The following is an 18,137-nucleotide window of genomic DNA, read 5'->3' on the forward strand; positions in this document are numbered from 1 at the left end:
AAGGTGCTAATGCACAGGATTGGTAAACATCAGGAGGAGTGAGAGCATGGAACGAAGAAAGTCAGCGCACACAGGGGCAGTGGTGCTAGAGGTGAAGAGTGTATGCAGGTGACTAATGGTGGTGATGATCAGAAAAGGAATCTAGATAAGTGAGGCTCGCAGATAGCTCCCGCTAGGAGAAGTCCTTGGGAAAACTAGTTGGCGGAAACGGCATCTCCGAGCCAAACGGGTGAAAAGAAGGAGGATGCACGTGTGGAAGATACGGAGGCCGCCCTGGGGATACAACGTCGCTAAGACATGAGTCGGGGGCACACAGCACCACTCCCGACGAGAAGGAAAATCACAGTGTTGGGATATACCATGGCGTCCAAGCCCAATAAGTCTAAGGGGAAACCATCCTCTATGGATAATTTCGCAAAACCGGCACAGACAACGTGCAAACAACGGGGCAAGAGGGTCAAAATGCGGAAGATCCCAGACGGAGAGACCAACACTTACTGGAAGCCATGGCAGAGTTGAAAACATCCTTGGAATTCAAAATTGACGCTGTTAGTGTTGACGTTAATCTCCTGAGGCAAGATGTTAGAGCATTGGCGGAGCGTACTAGTGTGCTTGAAAAAGATGTGAAAGCCAACACAGACAATTGCACCACCAACTCACAGGAAGTTTCCAAGCTGCGGCAGCAAGTCCAAAATTTGGAAAACAGAGTGGAGGAGGCAGAAGGAAGGACACGCAGGAACAACGTACGCATTGTTGGACTCCCGGAGGGAGAGGAAGGTTCAGACCCGACTAATTTCATAAAAATATGTTGTTACAGGAGATTGGTACGGGATCACTTACCCAAGGATTCACAGTCGAAAGAGCCCATAGGGCTATGACGACCGCCAGCAGGAGCACCACCTCGACCAGTTATCGCCAAAATATTGAACTATAAAGACAGGGAGAAGATCCTGGAACATTTTCAAAAAGGAAGTACGATCAGCAGAGCATCGGCGACCATCACGGCATACCCGGATTACACGTTTCTGGTGCAAAGGCAGAGACTGCACTATTTGTCTTTCAAAAGGAGACTACGTGCAGCTAATCTCAAGTATATGCTACTCTACCCAGCAAAACTGAAGGTCATACATAAGGACCGTGCTGTCTTTTTCGAGACCCCAGAAGAGGTGACTAGATGGATGCGTTGAACTTTCCGTCAGAAACGGATGAACCCAAGAAGAATGGAAGTGATAAGTGAACCCACGTAGGCGGCATAATGTATATTTGTGTTGCTTAGAGACTATTGATAATGAGTACACTGTTAATGTTGGGGTTAAATTGTAACATAGTAACAAACGATCCACGAAGAATGGAGGTGTTAAGTGAACCGATGTTGCCCGCATAATGTATATTTGAAATGCTTGGAGACTATTGGGTAATGGGTATACAAATAATTTTGGAGTTAAATTGGAACATAGTAATGAATGATGAGCAGGAGCACCAGGGTCGTCTAGATATAGACGAAGCCAGGAGCACGCTATCACCCCAGTAGATTCGTTTTTTTTGGGTACTAGTACTGGTAGTGTAGTGTCCGCCCGCTGCACTCCAAGTGCCGGCAGCAGAGCCGGTGCCGGAGCGAGATGTGGGAATGCCTCAGCTACGTACAAGTAGCTGGGCAAATGTTTGGGACAGTTTGGGGATGGGATGGGAGGGTAGGGGAGCACAGCAGCTTATTTCCGGTCTTTGTATGCGAAGAAAGGTTAGTACAGGGATGGGGTGTTACTATGGTGTGGAGATTTTAACTGTACGCTGAACCTATTATTAGATAGGTCAGATGGGAAATTTGGGCACTCGACCCCCGCAGCGAAACCCTTGAATGCACTGCTACACACCTTCAAGTTAGAGGATGTGTGGAGAAGGATGCATGGGCAAGACCGGGGGTACTCTCACTATAATGCCCCTACAAATCTTTACACAAGGCTGGACTATGTGATGGTGGGCGGCGAACTGTGAGGGGAGTTTGTAGGTGCGGAATATAAAGCAAGGGTCCAATCGGACCACACATCTATGTTTGCTACGTGACAAACTCTCCCCATGGGCCAGGATTCCTACATGGAGGTTCAGAGCTGAGGCACTCAGCGACACTGGGTTTCGGGACCATCTAAGGAAAGGAGCGAAAGAGTACTTTCACCATAACACAGGTAGTGTCAAGTCAGCGGGTACACTGTGGGAGGCTTTCAAAGTAGTGATGAGTGGAGCAGCCATGTCGCTGTCCAAAGGAATGCAGGATGTAACATTAAGGGATTTGCGTGGTGCAGACGATAAACTGGAAACTATAGCGCAAACAGGGGTCAGGTCTTTGGATGAGGCGCGGGAAATGACGCATTTGCAGCAGGAATGTCGGAAACACTGGGATAGGTTGAGCAATTTAAGCTACAGGAGATATATTGAGAGACAACACGCTGAGGGAGACAAGCCGGGGTGCCTGTTATCCTGGCTTTATATGAGTGAGAATAAACGGGAACCGATAAGAGCGGTATCTGGGAGCAATGGAGAGTTGCAGGAGACACAGGAGGGGGTGAATGGATGCTTTTATGAATATTATAAGAAGTTATACGAGGAGACCTCAGGTTGCAATGTAGTGGAAATACGAGATACACTGTATGAGATTAGACTGACCAAGTTGAGCGCAGAAGAACGAGAGAGGTTGGAGGTTCCCATTACAATGGAGGAATTGGAATATGTGATTAAAGAGCTGCCGATGGGTAAAGTACCAGGGGCAGATGGGCTTCCTAGCGAATTTTATAAAGAATATAAGACCGATATGCTTAACGAAGCGTTGGAAATGGGCAGACTCCCTGGATCTTTGAGGGAATCGGTAATGGTCCCCCTCCTGAAACCAGAAACTGACTGTGGCTCGTATAGACCCCTCTCGTTACTAAATCAAGACTGGAAGATGCTTACAGCGGGTATGGCACTCACACTCAGAACGGTTATAGCCAAACTCATACATTCAGATCAGGCAGGATACGTCCCACATAGGAATATAACTGGTAATTTGCGTAGACTGCATCATGTGATAGATAGCACTCTGGGAGATATGAGACAGCTAGTGGTGGCGTCACTAGGAGCAGTCAAGGCGAGTGACTCAGTCAGATGGCCATGGCTGCTGACGGTGTTGGAAGAGTTTGGTATGGGACCAACATATATTAAATGGGTGGAACTGCTATACAGTGAACCAATAGCTAGGGTGAAAACAGGTACGATAATTTCAGTACAAGTAAAGGTACAAGACAAGGGTGTCTGTGGTCTCCGATGCTGTTTACATTGGCGCTGGAACCGCTCGCTGTCTACCTACGAGATGAATATGAAGGGGCAGGGATAGCAACGCCAGAAGGACAGCATTTAATATAATTGTATGCAGATGATATGTTACTTTACCTACAACAACTTGAGACCAATTTGCAGTTTATCTTAGACGTGATGGAACGCTACGCTGCTCTATTGGGTATAACGATTAATCCGCAAAAAACGATTCTGTTCCTGTTAGGGGAATACGTCGGGAAGCCGATGCATAAGCTACCAGTGCTGCCAATTAAATGGGAATTAGACATGTTTCGCTATCTTGAAGTGAACATTTACCATGACCCTCAGTTGGAGCATACACATAACACAGTAAAAGCACTACATGGGATCGAAAAGCCCATATCCTTTTGGGCAAGATTACGATCGAAAAGTCCATATCCTTTTGGGCAAGATTTCCATTATCTATGATGGGAAGGGCGACGTTGCTGAAAATGGTGGTGCTTCCAAGACTCCTTCACGTTTGCGATACCGAGACAGTTCTTCATTAAATTGTACAGCATATGTAGAGACTTTCTGTGGTGTAATTCTAGATGTAGGATAGCACTTTGGAAACTCCAGAACACATACGACCTAGGGGGATAAAGCTGCCCAATTTTGAGGTGTATTTTGTCGCTAGCCAGTTGCAATTTGTGGCCAAGTGGCTGTCTGATGAGCAAATACACGAGTCACGATTATTACAAACAGGAGAGAGGTTTTACTTGAAGGAAATTATATGTATGGTAAACTGCACAGTCCGCTTCCCAAGATTGAAAAGATTGGGGTGGGTAATGTGCCGTAGAGCCTGTCAACTGATAGGGGATGTCGTACCATATTCCCTGCAGGTCCCGGTCGTGGCATTGGAAGGTGTGAGTGATCAGTTAAGGTTGATTGTAAGGAAGTACTGGGAACCTAACGGGGTAGTGACGGTTGGAGACTTGGTCAACGGAGGGGTTCCCAAACACTTTGGGGTTTTGGTGGTGGAGGGCGGAGTGCACCCAGGTCAACACCTGGCGCACTTCTGTCTGCTATGAGGTCTCGAAGCAGGTGACCAGGAACTGAAGCGGAATTGCAACCAGATTATACGATAGTCATTGGAAGATGTGTCAGAGGGTGGTCATGAAGTTTTGAGGATATATGAGATGCTAATGTCCAAGGTGGCGAAAGAGTTGGGACAGATGAGGCAACAGTGGGAAACAGATCTGGGAGAGGCAATGTCAGAGACAATGTGGAATAGAGCTATGTTGTACCACAAGAAGGTGTCTAGGAACTCTAGGCTCCAGCAGGTACAATTGTTGAAAACCCACAGAGCGTATTTAACCCCGAGAAGAATAGCAAAATTCAACCGAGCAGCGATACAAACTTGCCCGAAATGCGGAGAGGTGAATGCGGATTTGATTCATATGTTCTGGTCCTGTATAGAAGTGGGCAGATTTTGGGGGGAGGTGGCTCAAACATTAGCAAAAGAAGATATCCTGGATATTGGATCCGCCCCTGGTGTGTTTACTGGGGGGCTTTGCAAGACCCAAAAGGGCCAAGCATATAAGCAAACTCAAAGATCTAGCATACATACTAGCAAAGTGCCGAATAGCGATGGGGTGGAAGGCAAAATGGGCAAATGCAGAAACTATGGTATGGCAAGAAGCAGTGGACAGGACTGAGGATCAGGGGGAGGGAGGGGTGGAAGCTTGGAGGCAGTTGATTGAGGAGTTGGTCACCTCCACGTTGGAAATAAGGGAATCGGTGCATAGTTCTGTAACATGAACGACAGACAAGCAAGTCAGTGGAGTTTGGTCAAGAAGTGGTGGAACTATGTGTGGTTAGGTAGGCCGGGGTTGGGGAGGGGGCATTTGGGGGGTGATTGGGGGACAAACATACAATGACGGTACTGTTCTGTGGCGTATATTATGTTTATGGAATTTATATAGCGCTTTAAGCCAAAGCGCTTTACAATATAACAACAGGTACAAGAGTGGGAGAAGCATATTTACAATCATGAAACAAGTCATAGAACAACATGTAGAACAATTTACAAGGAGAAGGGGGAGAGTGGGAGTAGGTGATGGGGGTTACAGAGTCTGTTTTGTGGTCAGGGAGTGGAAGGGAGGGGGCAGGGGGAGGGGAAGGGAAGTGGGAGTGATCCAGGGTCCTCAATGCCCTGAGAGTTATCAGTAACACATTTAAGGTCATTAGGAAGGGGGAGGAGGGAGGGGAAGGAGGGAGGGAAGGGTTAGAAGGGGAGAGGGGTAGGGAAGGGTAGGGAAGGGAAGGGGAGTCGGGGGGGGAGTGAAGAAGAAGGGCTTTCAGGGAAGAGCGGAAGGATGAGTAGGTGGGGGTGGAGCGGATGGAGAGCGGAAGGGAGTTCCAGTGTAGGGGGGCCAATAGTTGGAAGGAGCGGAAGCGTGAGGAGGCACATGGGGCTGGGGGTACAGTGAGGAGGTAGAGGTCTGCTGAGCGGAGAGAGCAGGAGGGTGAGTAAATAGAGAGGAGGGAAGAAAGGTGGGGGGGGCAGGTCATGGAGAGATTTGTAGACAAGACAGAGGAATTGAAATTTCAGTTGTAAGAGGAAGGGAAGCCAGTTAAGTTGAGAGAGAGACGCAGAAATGGAGTGTCGAGGGCCGAGGAGATATAGACTACGAATAGAGGAGCGGTAGATGGATTTTAGGGGAGTTAGGTGAGAGACAGGGAGTCCAAAGAGGAGAGAGGAGCAGTAGAAGAGGCGGGAGAAAATAAGGGAGGAGATTAGGAGTTTGGAAGCATTGAATGAGAGAGAGGAGCGGATCTTGCAGATGTTGAAGAGGTGGTGACGACAGGCTCGAAAGGTTAGAGAGACATTATGATGTGATGTCTGTATGTTGTTGGATTATATTGAAAATAAAAAGTGTTTAAATTATATATTTTTTTAAACAATGGGAACGGGATGACAGTGGCCGAATATAAATTCAAGAAGATAAAAATTCATAAAATTCCTGGAGTTCATAAGAAACAGATTACAATGGCCCTCATTACGACCCTGGCGGAGTGGGTTTACGCCAGCGGTATTCGTGGCGGACCCTTCCGCCCTACTACGAGTTCCCGTAGCGCCATGGAGCCTTTTTCCGCCTGCTTTTTCCGGGCGGAGAAATCCATGGCGCTACGGGACCTTGATGTTAATTACGCCACCGTAATTTACGGTGGCGTAATTAACGCCTTCCCCACTCCCATTATACCCTATGGGGCAAGAATGGGAATGGGGAAGGGTAAAATGGGGATTGGGGATTTACCGCCCCGCCAAGGTCGGAATGGGGCGGTGAATCCGCCAACCCCCATGGCGGTATTGGCAGCTTTCCGCCATGCTCCATGGTGCATATTGCACCATGATCTCCGCCAGGGTCGTAATGAGGGCCAATCTCCCTTACAAAAGTGCATGTGTTTAAAAACATAATAATAATTGTTAAAAAACATTGAGTGTTAAAAAAAATTAGCCAAATATCATTCAAAGGCACAGTGCAAAGCTGGTCAAAACTAAGCGCCCAGGGTACGCCCGACTGGCGTAAAGGGCTGCCTTAGTCTGTCTCCCACCCCGTGGGCCACTTCAAGTCCAAGAGTCCAAAGGTCCAAGAATCGATGCCCAGACCCAGGACCAGAACATGTGTTGGGGAGTGAAATGCGAGTGGGCAGTGGACAGGGGACAGAGACCAGTTTCCCAAGCTCCAGGCTCCAGACTTTTTCAGTTCCAAATGGGTTCCAAATAATATCTGGACACACAGTTTGTGTCCTGTTGAGCCCAGCAACCAAGCGGCCCAGCAGCAGGGATGTGTTCCGAGGGTGCCGAGCTAGCAGAAACCCAACTTAGCCAAAGCGGTCTTACCTGTGTATTACCTGTCTATTTCGCCAACTAAATTGCCTCATCATGATCGGACGTGCAGGGCTTGGAGAGACAGTGCGAGCAACAGGCAACTCGAACAACTCAGGCAAAACCTGCTGCCTTTTTCCACTGGGGGCCTCTGTCGCAATATATTCTGGGCACTCCAAAGACACTGAATGGGCTTGCTTACTGGGAGTTGCAGTCACAGTTTTCACAGTACTCTCCTGTCTCTCACGACTCCAACAGACCACAAGAGACCACTTTCCCTCCAACTTGCTTCCTGCGCCACGCCCGCGTTGGAATGGGGTTAATGTAGTTGCAGCATGGATAGGCAGGCAGCAGGCTCCTCCTCACAGGGAAACAGTGGAAATGGAAAAAAAACTCAGGAAAGGACCACAAGAGACCACTTTACTCCCCACTTGCTTCCCGCGCCACGCTCTGCGCTGGAATGGGGTTGATGTAGTTGCAGCACGGACAGGTAGGCAGCAGGCTCCTCCTCACAGGAAAACATTGGAAATGGAAAGAAAACTCAGGAAAGGACCACAAGAGACTACTTTCCTCCCCACTCGATTTCCGCACCGCCCTCTGCGCTGGAATGGGGTTAATGTGGTTGCAGCACGGACAGGCAGGCAGCAGACTTCTCCTCACAGGGAAACAGTGGAAATGGTCAGTTAAGATTTCTTTAGGAAAGCCCACCCGGGGGAAGGGGAGCAAATGTTTTAGTATCTGCTGGGTGGTATTATTGTGTAGGGGAATTGCCTCAGGGTATCGGGTGGCATAATCATGTATTACTAGCATGTATTTATTGCCCAATTTAGATTTTTCAAGGGGCCTAATAATATTCCTCCCGATCCTCGAGAATGGTACTTTGATGATGGGTAATGGATTTAAAGGGGCTGGTGGTGGTAAATCAGTGCTGGTACGCTGACATATTTCACAGGTCTGAATTACATTTTTAGCGTTGACATGTATCCCTAGCCAGTAGAATTTTCTGGCTGGGTGAGCCTGAGTTTTGGCCTGGCCCAGATGTCCGGGATTTCCATCTACACGTCCAACCTCCCGCACCACCACCAGAACCCGCTCCCCCCACCGCAAAGGAGATGCACATCTACCCGAGGCGCAAGACGCCCCTCACCACATCTCACTGCAGCAGGGTCTAATCCACTCCAGAACCCCAGCCCGCCAGGTGCACACATGTTCACGGTGAGGATGACAGTGTGGGAGAACATGCTGCCAGGGAGGACACAGCCCAACAGCCAACACACAGGAGGGACTAGGGGCAAGCAGTAGCAGCAGTGACGGGCAGCTTGCAGCAGTGGCCCGACACCTGGCCATGGTCACCGCTCTCCCATCACCCAACATGCCTGGGAGCCCAGTTCAGGCAATTGAGCGCACCCCAAGGCCACTGGGCCAAGCACTCCGGCAGTGCGCACGTACCCCACAACCAGACATTGGCACAAGCTCCTATGGCTCCCCAGTTGCCAGCCCCACCAGGCGACATGCCACCCCGCCCCACCACCCCAGCCGACGGCTGGCCTGGCCCTAGTCATGGAGTGCCTCAGTGAGATGTAGGAACACCAGCGTCAGATGGCAAATATTGCCACTGCGCACAACCAGCATATGCAGGTGATCAGTGAGGCCATCCAAGTGGCCACAAGGAGGATGTGCAAGGGCGTCTCTGCCCTAGCCAAGCAGTTGAGGGTGGACAATGCTGTCCATTGCCACCAGCTGCAGGTGGCAACTTCTATACCATCTACCTTCACCACTCCCACAGAGGAATCACAACAGAGCAACCCTAGGCAGAGGTCCCTGCGCCAGCTGCGCTCACGCTACCCGATGCAGAGGGTTGGGAGAAGAGGGCACAGCCATCATGAATGGCATGACTATTGTTGGCCTGAGTGGCCTTGCTATAGACACGGTTGTGGGTGGGAGGAGGGGAGATAGTGTGCTGGGGTGTTGGTGGTGGCTGCGGGGAGGGGGGATAGTGTGCTGGGGCGTTGGTGTTGGGTGGGGAGGGAGGTGTAGTCAAATCGTTGAACAAATTACATGCAAGGACATTCATGATTGTGTTTGTGCGCTCTTTATTCACACTGTGCAGGTTGTGTACTGGGCCGCCCTCAGTGCATTATTTTGAACTAGCTGAAGTTTGGCCAGGTTCTTATTGGAGGTCCCAACGAGTAGGGCATTACAGTAGTCCAGCCTAGATCCAATTATTGCCCTAGCAATGGTGAGGCAATTCTGGCATGACAGGAAAGGTCTGGCAGCGTTGAGGACTTTAGAGTAATAGGCTGAGGAGGAGGCAATGGCATTGACCTGTCTATCCATTGACAGGTCGGAGTCTAAGTAGACTCCGAGTGTCTTCACGTGATTGGAGACCTTGATGGGAATGTTGTCAATAGTGAAGGAAGCGTACTGTTCACCAAGGTTCCCCAGCGTGGAAGGTGCTCCTATGAGGAGGAGTTCGGTTTTTTCACTATTGAGGCATAGCCAGTTATCTGCCATCCATGATTGGATAGTGGAGTAGATGGTGGTAAGTGTTTTAGTATCCGCCAGGTAGTCGCCTGTGAGTGGGATGAGGACCTGGGTGCCATCCGCATAGTTTGTATACGAGATGCCCAGGGAGTCAAGGATGCTGAACAGGGGCCTCGTGAAGAGGTTGTATAGCGTGGGCGTGATACATGAGCCCTGAGGCACACCGCAGGTGATGTGGCTAGGGGTGGCACAGGCTGAGTCAGAGAAGACTTTCATGGCCCTTTCTTGGAGGAAGGAGGTAATCCATTCGCAAGCTTTGGGGGAAAAGTTAGCTTGGGTAGCTAGATAGCTAGATGGTGGAACAAGGTGTTGTGGTCCACCAGGTCAAAGGCGGCGGATAGATCCAGGAGCAGAAGGAGAGCAGGTTTCCCTGCGTCTCTTAGATCGTCCATTTGGTTCTTTAAGTCCAAGAGAGCCGTTTCGGTACCGTGTCATGGGCGGAAGCCAGATTGCCGCAGGCCGAGGAGACGGTTTTCTTCAAGGAACTTTTGGACTTGCGGGTAAGCTGCTTTGTCCAGAATTTTCAGCAGGAAGGGTACAGTGGTGATAGGTCGATAGTTCCCCGGGATCGTTGGGTCCAGCGAGGGTTTTTTGAGGAGTGGGCGTACCCAGGCCTCCTTAAGTCCAGTTGGAACGTGGCCAGACTGGAAGGATGAATTAATGAATGCTGTAAGGAATGGAGCTAGGATCTGTGCTGAGTCTTTAATGAGACTAGCTGGACAAGCATCTCCCTTACAGTTGGAAGGTTTGATGGACCTGAGCAGGGCGATGACCTCGTGCTCAGTAATATCTTTGAAGTCAAAAGATGGAGAAGGATTAGTGGTGGAGGGTATGGTGGGTTGGCTATGCAGGTTAGCTATGAGGCGGGAAAGGGCTTTTTGGTGGCCACAAATTTTAGTTTGAAGAGTGTTATGCTTGTCTAGCATTGCGGATTGAATGCTATTGCACCAGTTGTCATCTTTGATGAGAGCGGGAGGAGGAGAGGATGGTTTTTCCAGTTCCCTGAATATGGTGAAGATTTCCTTTGACCCCGATTTGGCGTCATAGATCCTAGCGTTGAAGGAGGCAGCTTTAACTAGGGTGATGTTGGTTTTGTAGGATTTAGAGATGGCTTTGAACACATTTTTGGTGGTTTCAGATGGGTTAGCTTTCCAGGTGGAGAGGGCAGTCCTCTTCTGCGCACATTGTTCAAGGAGTTCTTTGGAAAACCATGAATTAGCGTGTTTGGTTTTCTTGGCTTTTTTGAGGGTCAGTGGCGCAACGGCGTCAACTGCTTGCGTGATGACTTCTTTGAATGTGTTGGCTAGGGTTTCTGGGTTGTTGGAGAATGGGGCCTGCAAGGCCGGGTTGCGGAGGTAGGGTGCTAAATTCTCGACTGTGAGCTGGCGGGAGCTCCTGGCGAGAGTAGCTGGGCACGGGCGGGAGTTGAGTTGGTCTCTTTTTTGGTGCAAAGGTTGAATTGGATGTAATGGTGGTCAGACCATGGGATGGGCGTGTTTTCCGTGACAAGTAGTGAGCAGCTATGTTGACTGATCCAGTCGAGGGTGCGCCCTTTGATTTGAGTCAGAAATAGATTGCACAAAGCCCAGGGTGGATAGGGCATTCTTGAGGGTTTTGGCATGGGGGTCTTTAGGGTCATTGAGCCCCAGGTTGAAGTCGCCCAAGAGTATGACCTGGGAAGTCTTTTTGATGCTATTGGACAGTGCGAAAATGAGGGTGTCATGGAAGTCAGTGCAAGGACCCGGAGGTCTGTAGACAATGTGCACGGTTATGGTGCAGTTAGGAGAAACATTAATTTTGAGTGGGAGGTAGTCACTATTGTGGTCAAGTTGCCCTGCCACTTCCCTAATGCAAAGGTTTCCCTAGCGATGAGGGCCACGCCACCACCTCTCTGAGAGGTGCGGTCCTTCCTGAATATGGAGTACCCAGGCGGAATAGCCAGAGATAGTGCCGGGCCTGAACTTTCATTGAGCCAGGTTTCTGTAAGGAATAGGAGGTCAAGATTGTCCTTGTCGATCAGGTCGTTGATGTCGAGGGCGTGGGCAGGTACGGAGCGAGCGTTGAGCAGGGCGCAACTGAGGGTGTGGACCATTGGAGGTGTGATGGAAGTGGGTGGTCTGGGGGGCGTAGTGGGTGGGTCAGGGATTGGGGGTAATATGATTTTGGACTTGGTCATGGTGGCAACACTAGGCATAACAGGCAATGCAGAAACAATATTGGGCATAAGGGCAGCAGTATCAACAGTGTCAACAATATCAGCATTTGGCATGGGGGCAGCACTAGGCATGGGGGCAGCACTGGGCATGGGGGCAGCACTAGGCATAGCAGGCAGTGCAGAATCAACATTGGGTATAAGGGCAGCAGTATCAACAGTGTCAACAATATCAGCATTTGGCATGGGGGCAGCACTAGGCATGGGGGCAGCACTAGGCTTCTCACAGGGGTCATTACGAGTTGGCCGGTATTGCAGCGGTAAATCCGCTGCATTGCACCCAATGGAATTACTGTTATAGCCGCTATTTTCCTTGTGGTATTACCGCTGGATTACAAGTGGCAGAGGCGGAGTAAGTCCCCATTTTTTATAGTCCATAGGGCTCAATAGGGCCTTTTCAGCGGCATTACTGCAGCAGTAATTCTGCCAAAAATGGGCAGAAAGTCGATGGATTTACTTCCAGCTCATAGCTGGAGGTGAATCCTCCAACTTTCCACCCAACTCATAGTTGGGCGGTGCAATAATGTGGCGGTATATGCCCAAATCATAATGACCCTCAAAGAAAGTGGAAGGATATCTGTGGCATGACTGGATATATATCTCTCACCTCTTGATGATCCCTAATACACTTCAAATGTGTACACAGACTATACTATACCCCTACTACACTGTTAACCATGGCATCCTGCTCAACAGTCTCCGTGATAATCTGGGTATCACTGGTCAGGCTCTGGCGTGGCTGACTTCTTTCCTCTCCGACCAACCCTCCCAGGTCCAACTTGGGTCCTTCCTCTCCGAGATCTTTTTCTCTACCTGTGGTGTCCCCCAGGGATCTAACCTCTCCCCCTGGCTGTATAACCAATACCTGGCACTCTTGGCCCACCGCATCGCTGCTCTCTGCCCCAATTTTCAGTGTTATGCGGATGATACCCAGCTCATTTTCAGGCTACCCTCGGCCTCCTCCTCTCCCTGTCTCATCTCTGAATGTCTGTCTGCTATCCAGGAGTGGTGTGCCGCAAATGACCTCTGCCTTAATGCCAGTAAGACTGAGATTCTACTCATCGGCACACCCACTCCCTCTTTCCCTGTTGCTCTCTGGCCGGCCTCTCTTGGCCCTCTTCCTGCCCCCACCTGCAAGGCTAAAAACCTCGGGGTCATCTTCGACTCCACACTCTACTTCTCTCCTCACATCTCTGACGTCTCTAAGAAGTCACACTACCAGCTGCACCTCCTCAGAGGTATTCTCCCTTTCCTCTCCTTCCCCCAGAAGCTCACCGTCTCCAGAGCCCTGGTTCTCTCTAAGCTGGACTACTGTAACAGCCTCTATCTAAAACTGCCTGCCTCTACTCTCCGCCCTCTGCAATTTATCCAAAACAAGACTGCGAGACTTGTCCTTGGCCTCAAGCCCAGGGATCGTATCTCTCCAGGACTGAAATCTCTGCACTTCCCCTCTCCCCTCCCCCTTGCACTTTTCCCTTTCCCCCCTCTCACGCACTTGCACGATCTGAATGACACTTGGCCTAGTAAGATCGTTGTCTGTCTTCCCTTGTTCCCCCTCCCTTGCCTCGTCGCGCCTTGAAACACTTGTGTATAGGCGCGTTATAAATGTCATATCATATCATACTAAACTGGCTCTGTATGATGCAAGCAAATTGTCCAGTCGCCCTAGATGCAGTACAGAAAAGGATGATTTCTTTCATATGATATGGACGTGCTTCATAATCGGGTAATTCTGGGCAGAAATTATGGAAAACCTGGGTGAAATAGTTGGCAGAGTAATCCCCTTTTCTCAATCTGGTTATTTGCTGGGGGTGTTTAATGAGGAGGTTCAATTCAACATGAGATTCATCCGAATGGACCTTCTTGTGGCCATACATTCGGGGTCATCACGAGTTGGGCGGTAGCCCTTAAATGCGGCGGTAACGCTATTACTGTTGCATTTAAGGAACCGCCCAATCACGAGACTGGCAGCATTTACTCCCAGCTCTAAGATGGGGGTAAACACGCCAGGAAACTTCACATTTTCGGGCGCAATTAGCGCCACGCTATTAGCACGTCCTAAATTCGCCGAAAATTCCCCATTGGGTCCGTGGGGAATGGGGAATTACGGTTACCGCCCAACTCTTGATCCGGCGCTAATAGCTCCGGAACGGTTGACGGTAACGTTATTAGCACGGATTGTAACCCCAGCGGTAATACCGCCAGGTTACCGCCGAACTCGTGATGAGGCCAATTGACTTGTATTGCAATGGATGCAACGCCTGCCTCCATTGCGAAGTGACTGGCTGAAAGACATGATTCACATACGCAATTTGCAAGCTGATCACTGTAAAATGTTTAATTGTAATTGCAGACCCAAAGCTATATTGGAACTGTTCAGTATGTACTTGTGTAATGCGCGAAATACAGAGCAGGGCAACAATGCTAGTATATAAGACTTCAACATGCATATCATACGGCTATAAATGTGAAACAGAACATTTTAACATGCTATAACAATACGTGATAAGACTAATATTTAGGCCTTCCAATAGTGATAACAGCAATAAGTTTAAGCTCTTGGGAACTGTTGATTGAGATGTTTATCCTAACAATGTTATTTTTATTATCTATTTGTGATGTTCATATGTTTTGGATGTGTGTTAATACTAATACACTGACAATGCACATGCTTGTGTAGTATTATGTACAGGTGCTTGTCAGCACAATATATTCACGAGGTGTTTGTTAAAACATTGAATAAATCATCATCATAGCTTTATTCAGAGAAGATCTATAAAGGCATCATAGCATAAAAACAACACTCCATAACGGTGCATTGTACAAATCAGTTCAGTTATTTTACTGGTTATACCAAGATATTCATGTACGAAGGTTAACATTTGTGTGCAAGATTACAAGTTTGAAAGAACGATCCTAAAATCTGTGCCCAGTATACAAAGCTGCGTGTTAATAGAATTGCTTCAACATTTCACATAAAAATAATTCTAATAAAATGTATGTATAAACAAGTCAGTATTTACCAGGTATTTGTATACATTTCCATGCCCCTTCAAGGTATGAACCTGCGGCAATAACTGCATCTTTTCTCCCCAGCATCCTTCCTTACCTCATGTGCGTAACTTCAAATATTACTGTAACCGTGAGAAGGTTTGTAGTGTGAATGGATATGGCTCCGAGTGAAACTCATGCTTGGCTTTCATATGCTCATCAAACAGTAAACGGGCAGTATCCACCCATTCGTGATATGCATCGTTTACCTTCTGGACATGGATGCAGTGAATAAAGAATAATACTAAAAAAAAAAACATCCATTGACGTTGCAGTACATGTTTTTTTGTTAGTTTATTGCTTTCTGGCTTGTATTCTTTCAATACGAATGAACTTTTGTTGAAAATGAAGAGAAATAACTGAAACGCGGAAACGCATTTAAAATAGTGCTTCCATGTTTTTTAAAGTGTGTGTTTCAAGTTAGGAGCACAATGTATTAAACAAATCAACTATTCTGCTTCATGGTCGACTTCAGCTAAATATTTGACAGAATAAGTTTGAATGCTTATTTGGTACACCCTACATTTAAGCCTTTGGTTGCTGCAGCGGGATACCTCATTAATCAATCCATCCATCCAGGGAATGCACAATGAAAGACACAGGGGAATCTTTACTAAATAAGTGGAAACACCTTGTGGGAGTACCAGTTAAATATGATGGTTCATAATCGGCCAGGGGCAAGGTTCGGAAGATGGGCAGAGAACAAACTGTTAAGCTATAGATTGGTCAATAAGAGTAATCATTTACCCTATAAATGGACGTCAAGTCCTGTGGGAGTGTTCCAATCTGGGCCAGTGCCTTCCAGGCAAGAGCCTGAGAGAGAACCAGGCCATAAGAAAAGTCAGAAGGGGATTTTGGGGAGAAAACACTTTAAGCCTGATGGGATCTTATACTTCAAAGAAAAGCTACACCCAGGAACAGGGACTGAGAAATGCCCAAGCCTGCTGAGGGCTATTTCTCAGACACTGGTAGAGACCAGACCCAGAGAAGGAGGAGAGAAAGCAAAGTGCCTACTGAAGCTGTATCTTAGAGAGTGGCAGGGGCAAGACTCAGAGAAAGAGAGAACACCCAGAGCCTGCTAAGCGCTACATCTCAGGCCCTGGCAGGGATCAGATCTGGGAATAAGGGAGTGCACAATGGCCACTGAGAGTTCTTGTTCTAGCATGGGCAGATACCCACATTAGAGGAGACAGAGAGAAGTCAAAGTGCCTATTGAGGTCTATATCTCGGCACTGGCAGGGGCCAGATACACGGAAGGAGAAAGCCTGTTGTGGTCTACGTTCCAGGGATGATAACAGACACTGAAAGAACTTAGAATACATCTTGGCACCGGAAGAAGTGTGAATTGCGTGTTCTACAAACACATCCTGGCAATACCCTTCACAAGGGGGAAGACATACCTGCTGCTAGAAGTGTGTAAAAGCTATTATCGAACCCTAAGCAATAGGTATCATATGTCCAGAAGAGTGACCCACGTCTTGAGGGGCATAATATCTGAACCTTACATGGGCCCTTAGGAAAGGGATGGTTGAGTATGTGTTGATTGGATAGGCAAGGATCATAAAGTCTTAGAATAAAGTAAAGAAGCAGCTGAGCGCTCATATCTCACGCACCGATAGAAGAATTGATGTGGCTGGGCGCTAAAGTCTGAGACTGTCACCAAGCAATACAAAAGTTGATCAATCTGGCAATTGTGTAGCATATAGAAAGTAATACAAGGGGACACTGTCCCATAAATAGTTTCCTTTATAACATTGAGTTGTTCCATACTTTTAGTAGTTTATTTTTAATTCAAGAATGATTTCCCTAGACCTTTATAGGAGTTTCTCTTGCCCTGTTTATTTATAACAATGAAAATATGTTGAACGGATGCCCTGTGTGTGCTGCTGATCCCTTCATCACAGTATGAAGGAAATACCTTGTAAATAGTGGGCATATCTGCCTATAGGAGGGTACCACCTGGCATGTGCGATTAGTACCCGATCATTTGATGGTACATGATTATGGTGCAATGGGTACACTGATACACCCCTTTATATAAAGAACACTTAAACGATGCATGCAGCATTCATACAACCACCCACCCACAAATCATGCTCACACAAACTTCAACAAACCCACAAGCCTAAACAAACACAGAAACACACACACACAAACAGATCACACACCATGCATCCACCCACTCTTCACCAGTACATTACTATGTTCCATAGAATACATCACATACATTTACAATGCTAGACCTACCAATGCTTTTTATTATTTGGCAGGATTAAAGGAGCTCTGCTATTGGGTTTCTTTCACTTTAATGATATTAAGTTTTCATTTCTGTTTGCTATGTCTTCACATATTTCGTAGTTTGTGTTGACCTTGGCTGTTTCAAAATAGAAATATTTTCTTTTTCAGCAACATCTACCTTTACTGTGAATTATTCTGCCGAATTACCATGCAGCAGTCCACTGAGTTTACCCAACAAAACCAACTGGGTTTGTATTTCTGATTTAATATATTCCTTGTTTTATTTATTTGGGTTTTCGTTCATATGTGGAATGTTTAGAGCACAAACCACAAGTTGTATCATTTCTAAACACTGCAGCATCTTCTGTATAGGTTTTACTGACTCCTTAGCCGTTGTTTGATATGCAGGAGTTTGAGCAGGATAGGATACGCATCTTCCATAGTTTTGGGGCAAACACAGAATGGGAGGTGAAGCACAGGTTGCATAGGGGCTTATAGACTTTGACTTTATCCCTCAGGCACAGTAGGTTGATGCAAAGCCATGAATACATTTGTGTATAATGCATTCTACTTTGAAATGCATTCAGTTCGATTTTGGGCCTCTGTCTATCACTAAAGACAATAGTTGCATGTTCCCAGGGTATTCCTTTAGTGATGCAGCCTGTAGCTGTCCATTTGTCTGCGTTGGATTGAAAAGCAGCAGGGCAGACAACCCCCCTCCTTCACCATTTGTTTAGAACCCTGCTCATCCAGCAGGTCAGACCAGAAAACTGCTCTTTACAAAGTAAAGACTGCAGCTTAGAGTTCAGAATCCCCAACATGCACAACTCTGCGTGCTAGCCATACCGTACCTCTTAAAATATACATTTACCAGTAGGCTAATTACCAGTTGCTGTTTACTCGCCTACTTCTCAACATTTCTCAACATTGTCCTTG

At 47.7% G+C, this 18,137-nt stretch overlaps 1 protein-coding gene across 3 annotated transcripts in view; it reads left to right on the forward strand.

Annotated features, from left to right (window-relative positions):
- The window catches only part of C5QH8orf88 (chromosome 5q C8orf88 homolog), a 1,871,959-nt gene that overhangs the window by 1,014,297 nt on the left and 839,525 nt on the right, over window positions 1-18,137 (forward strand). For all 3 annotated transcript variants that reach the window (XM_069622341.1, XM_069622340.1, XM_069622339.1), the window contains exon 3: window positions 17,370-17,449. In XM_069622341.1, coding sequence (XP_069478442.1) covers window positions 17,370-17,449 — 80 coding nt within the window. The remainder of the gene's footprint in view (window positions 1-17,369; window positions 17,450-18,137) is intronic.

This window comes from Ambystoma mexicanum, chromosome 5q, assembly GCF_040938575.1.
Source record: "Ambystoma mexicanum isolate Mex_15411 chromosome 5q, UKY_AmexF1_1, whole genome shotgun sequence".
NCBI classification, from domain to species: Eukaryota; Metazoa; Chordata; class Amphibia; order Caudata; family Ambystomatidae; genus Ambystoma; species Ambystoma mexicanum.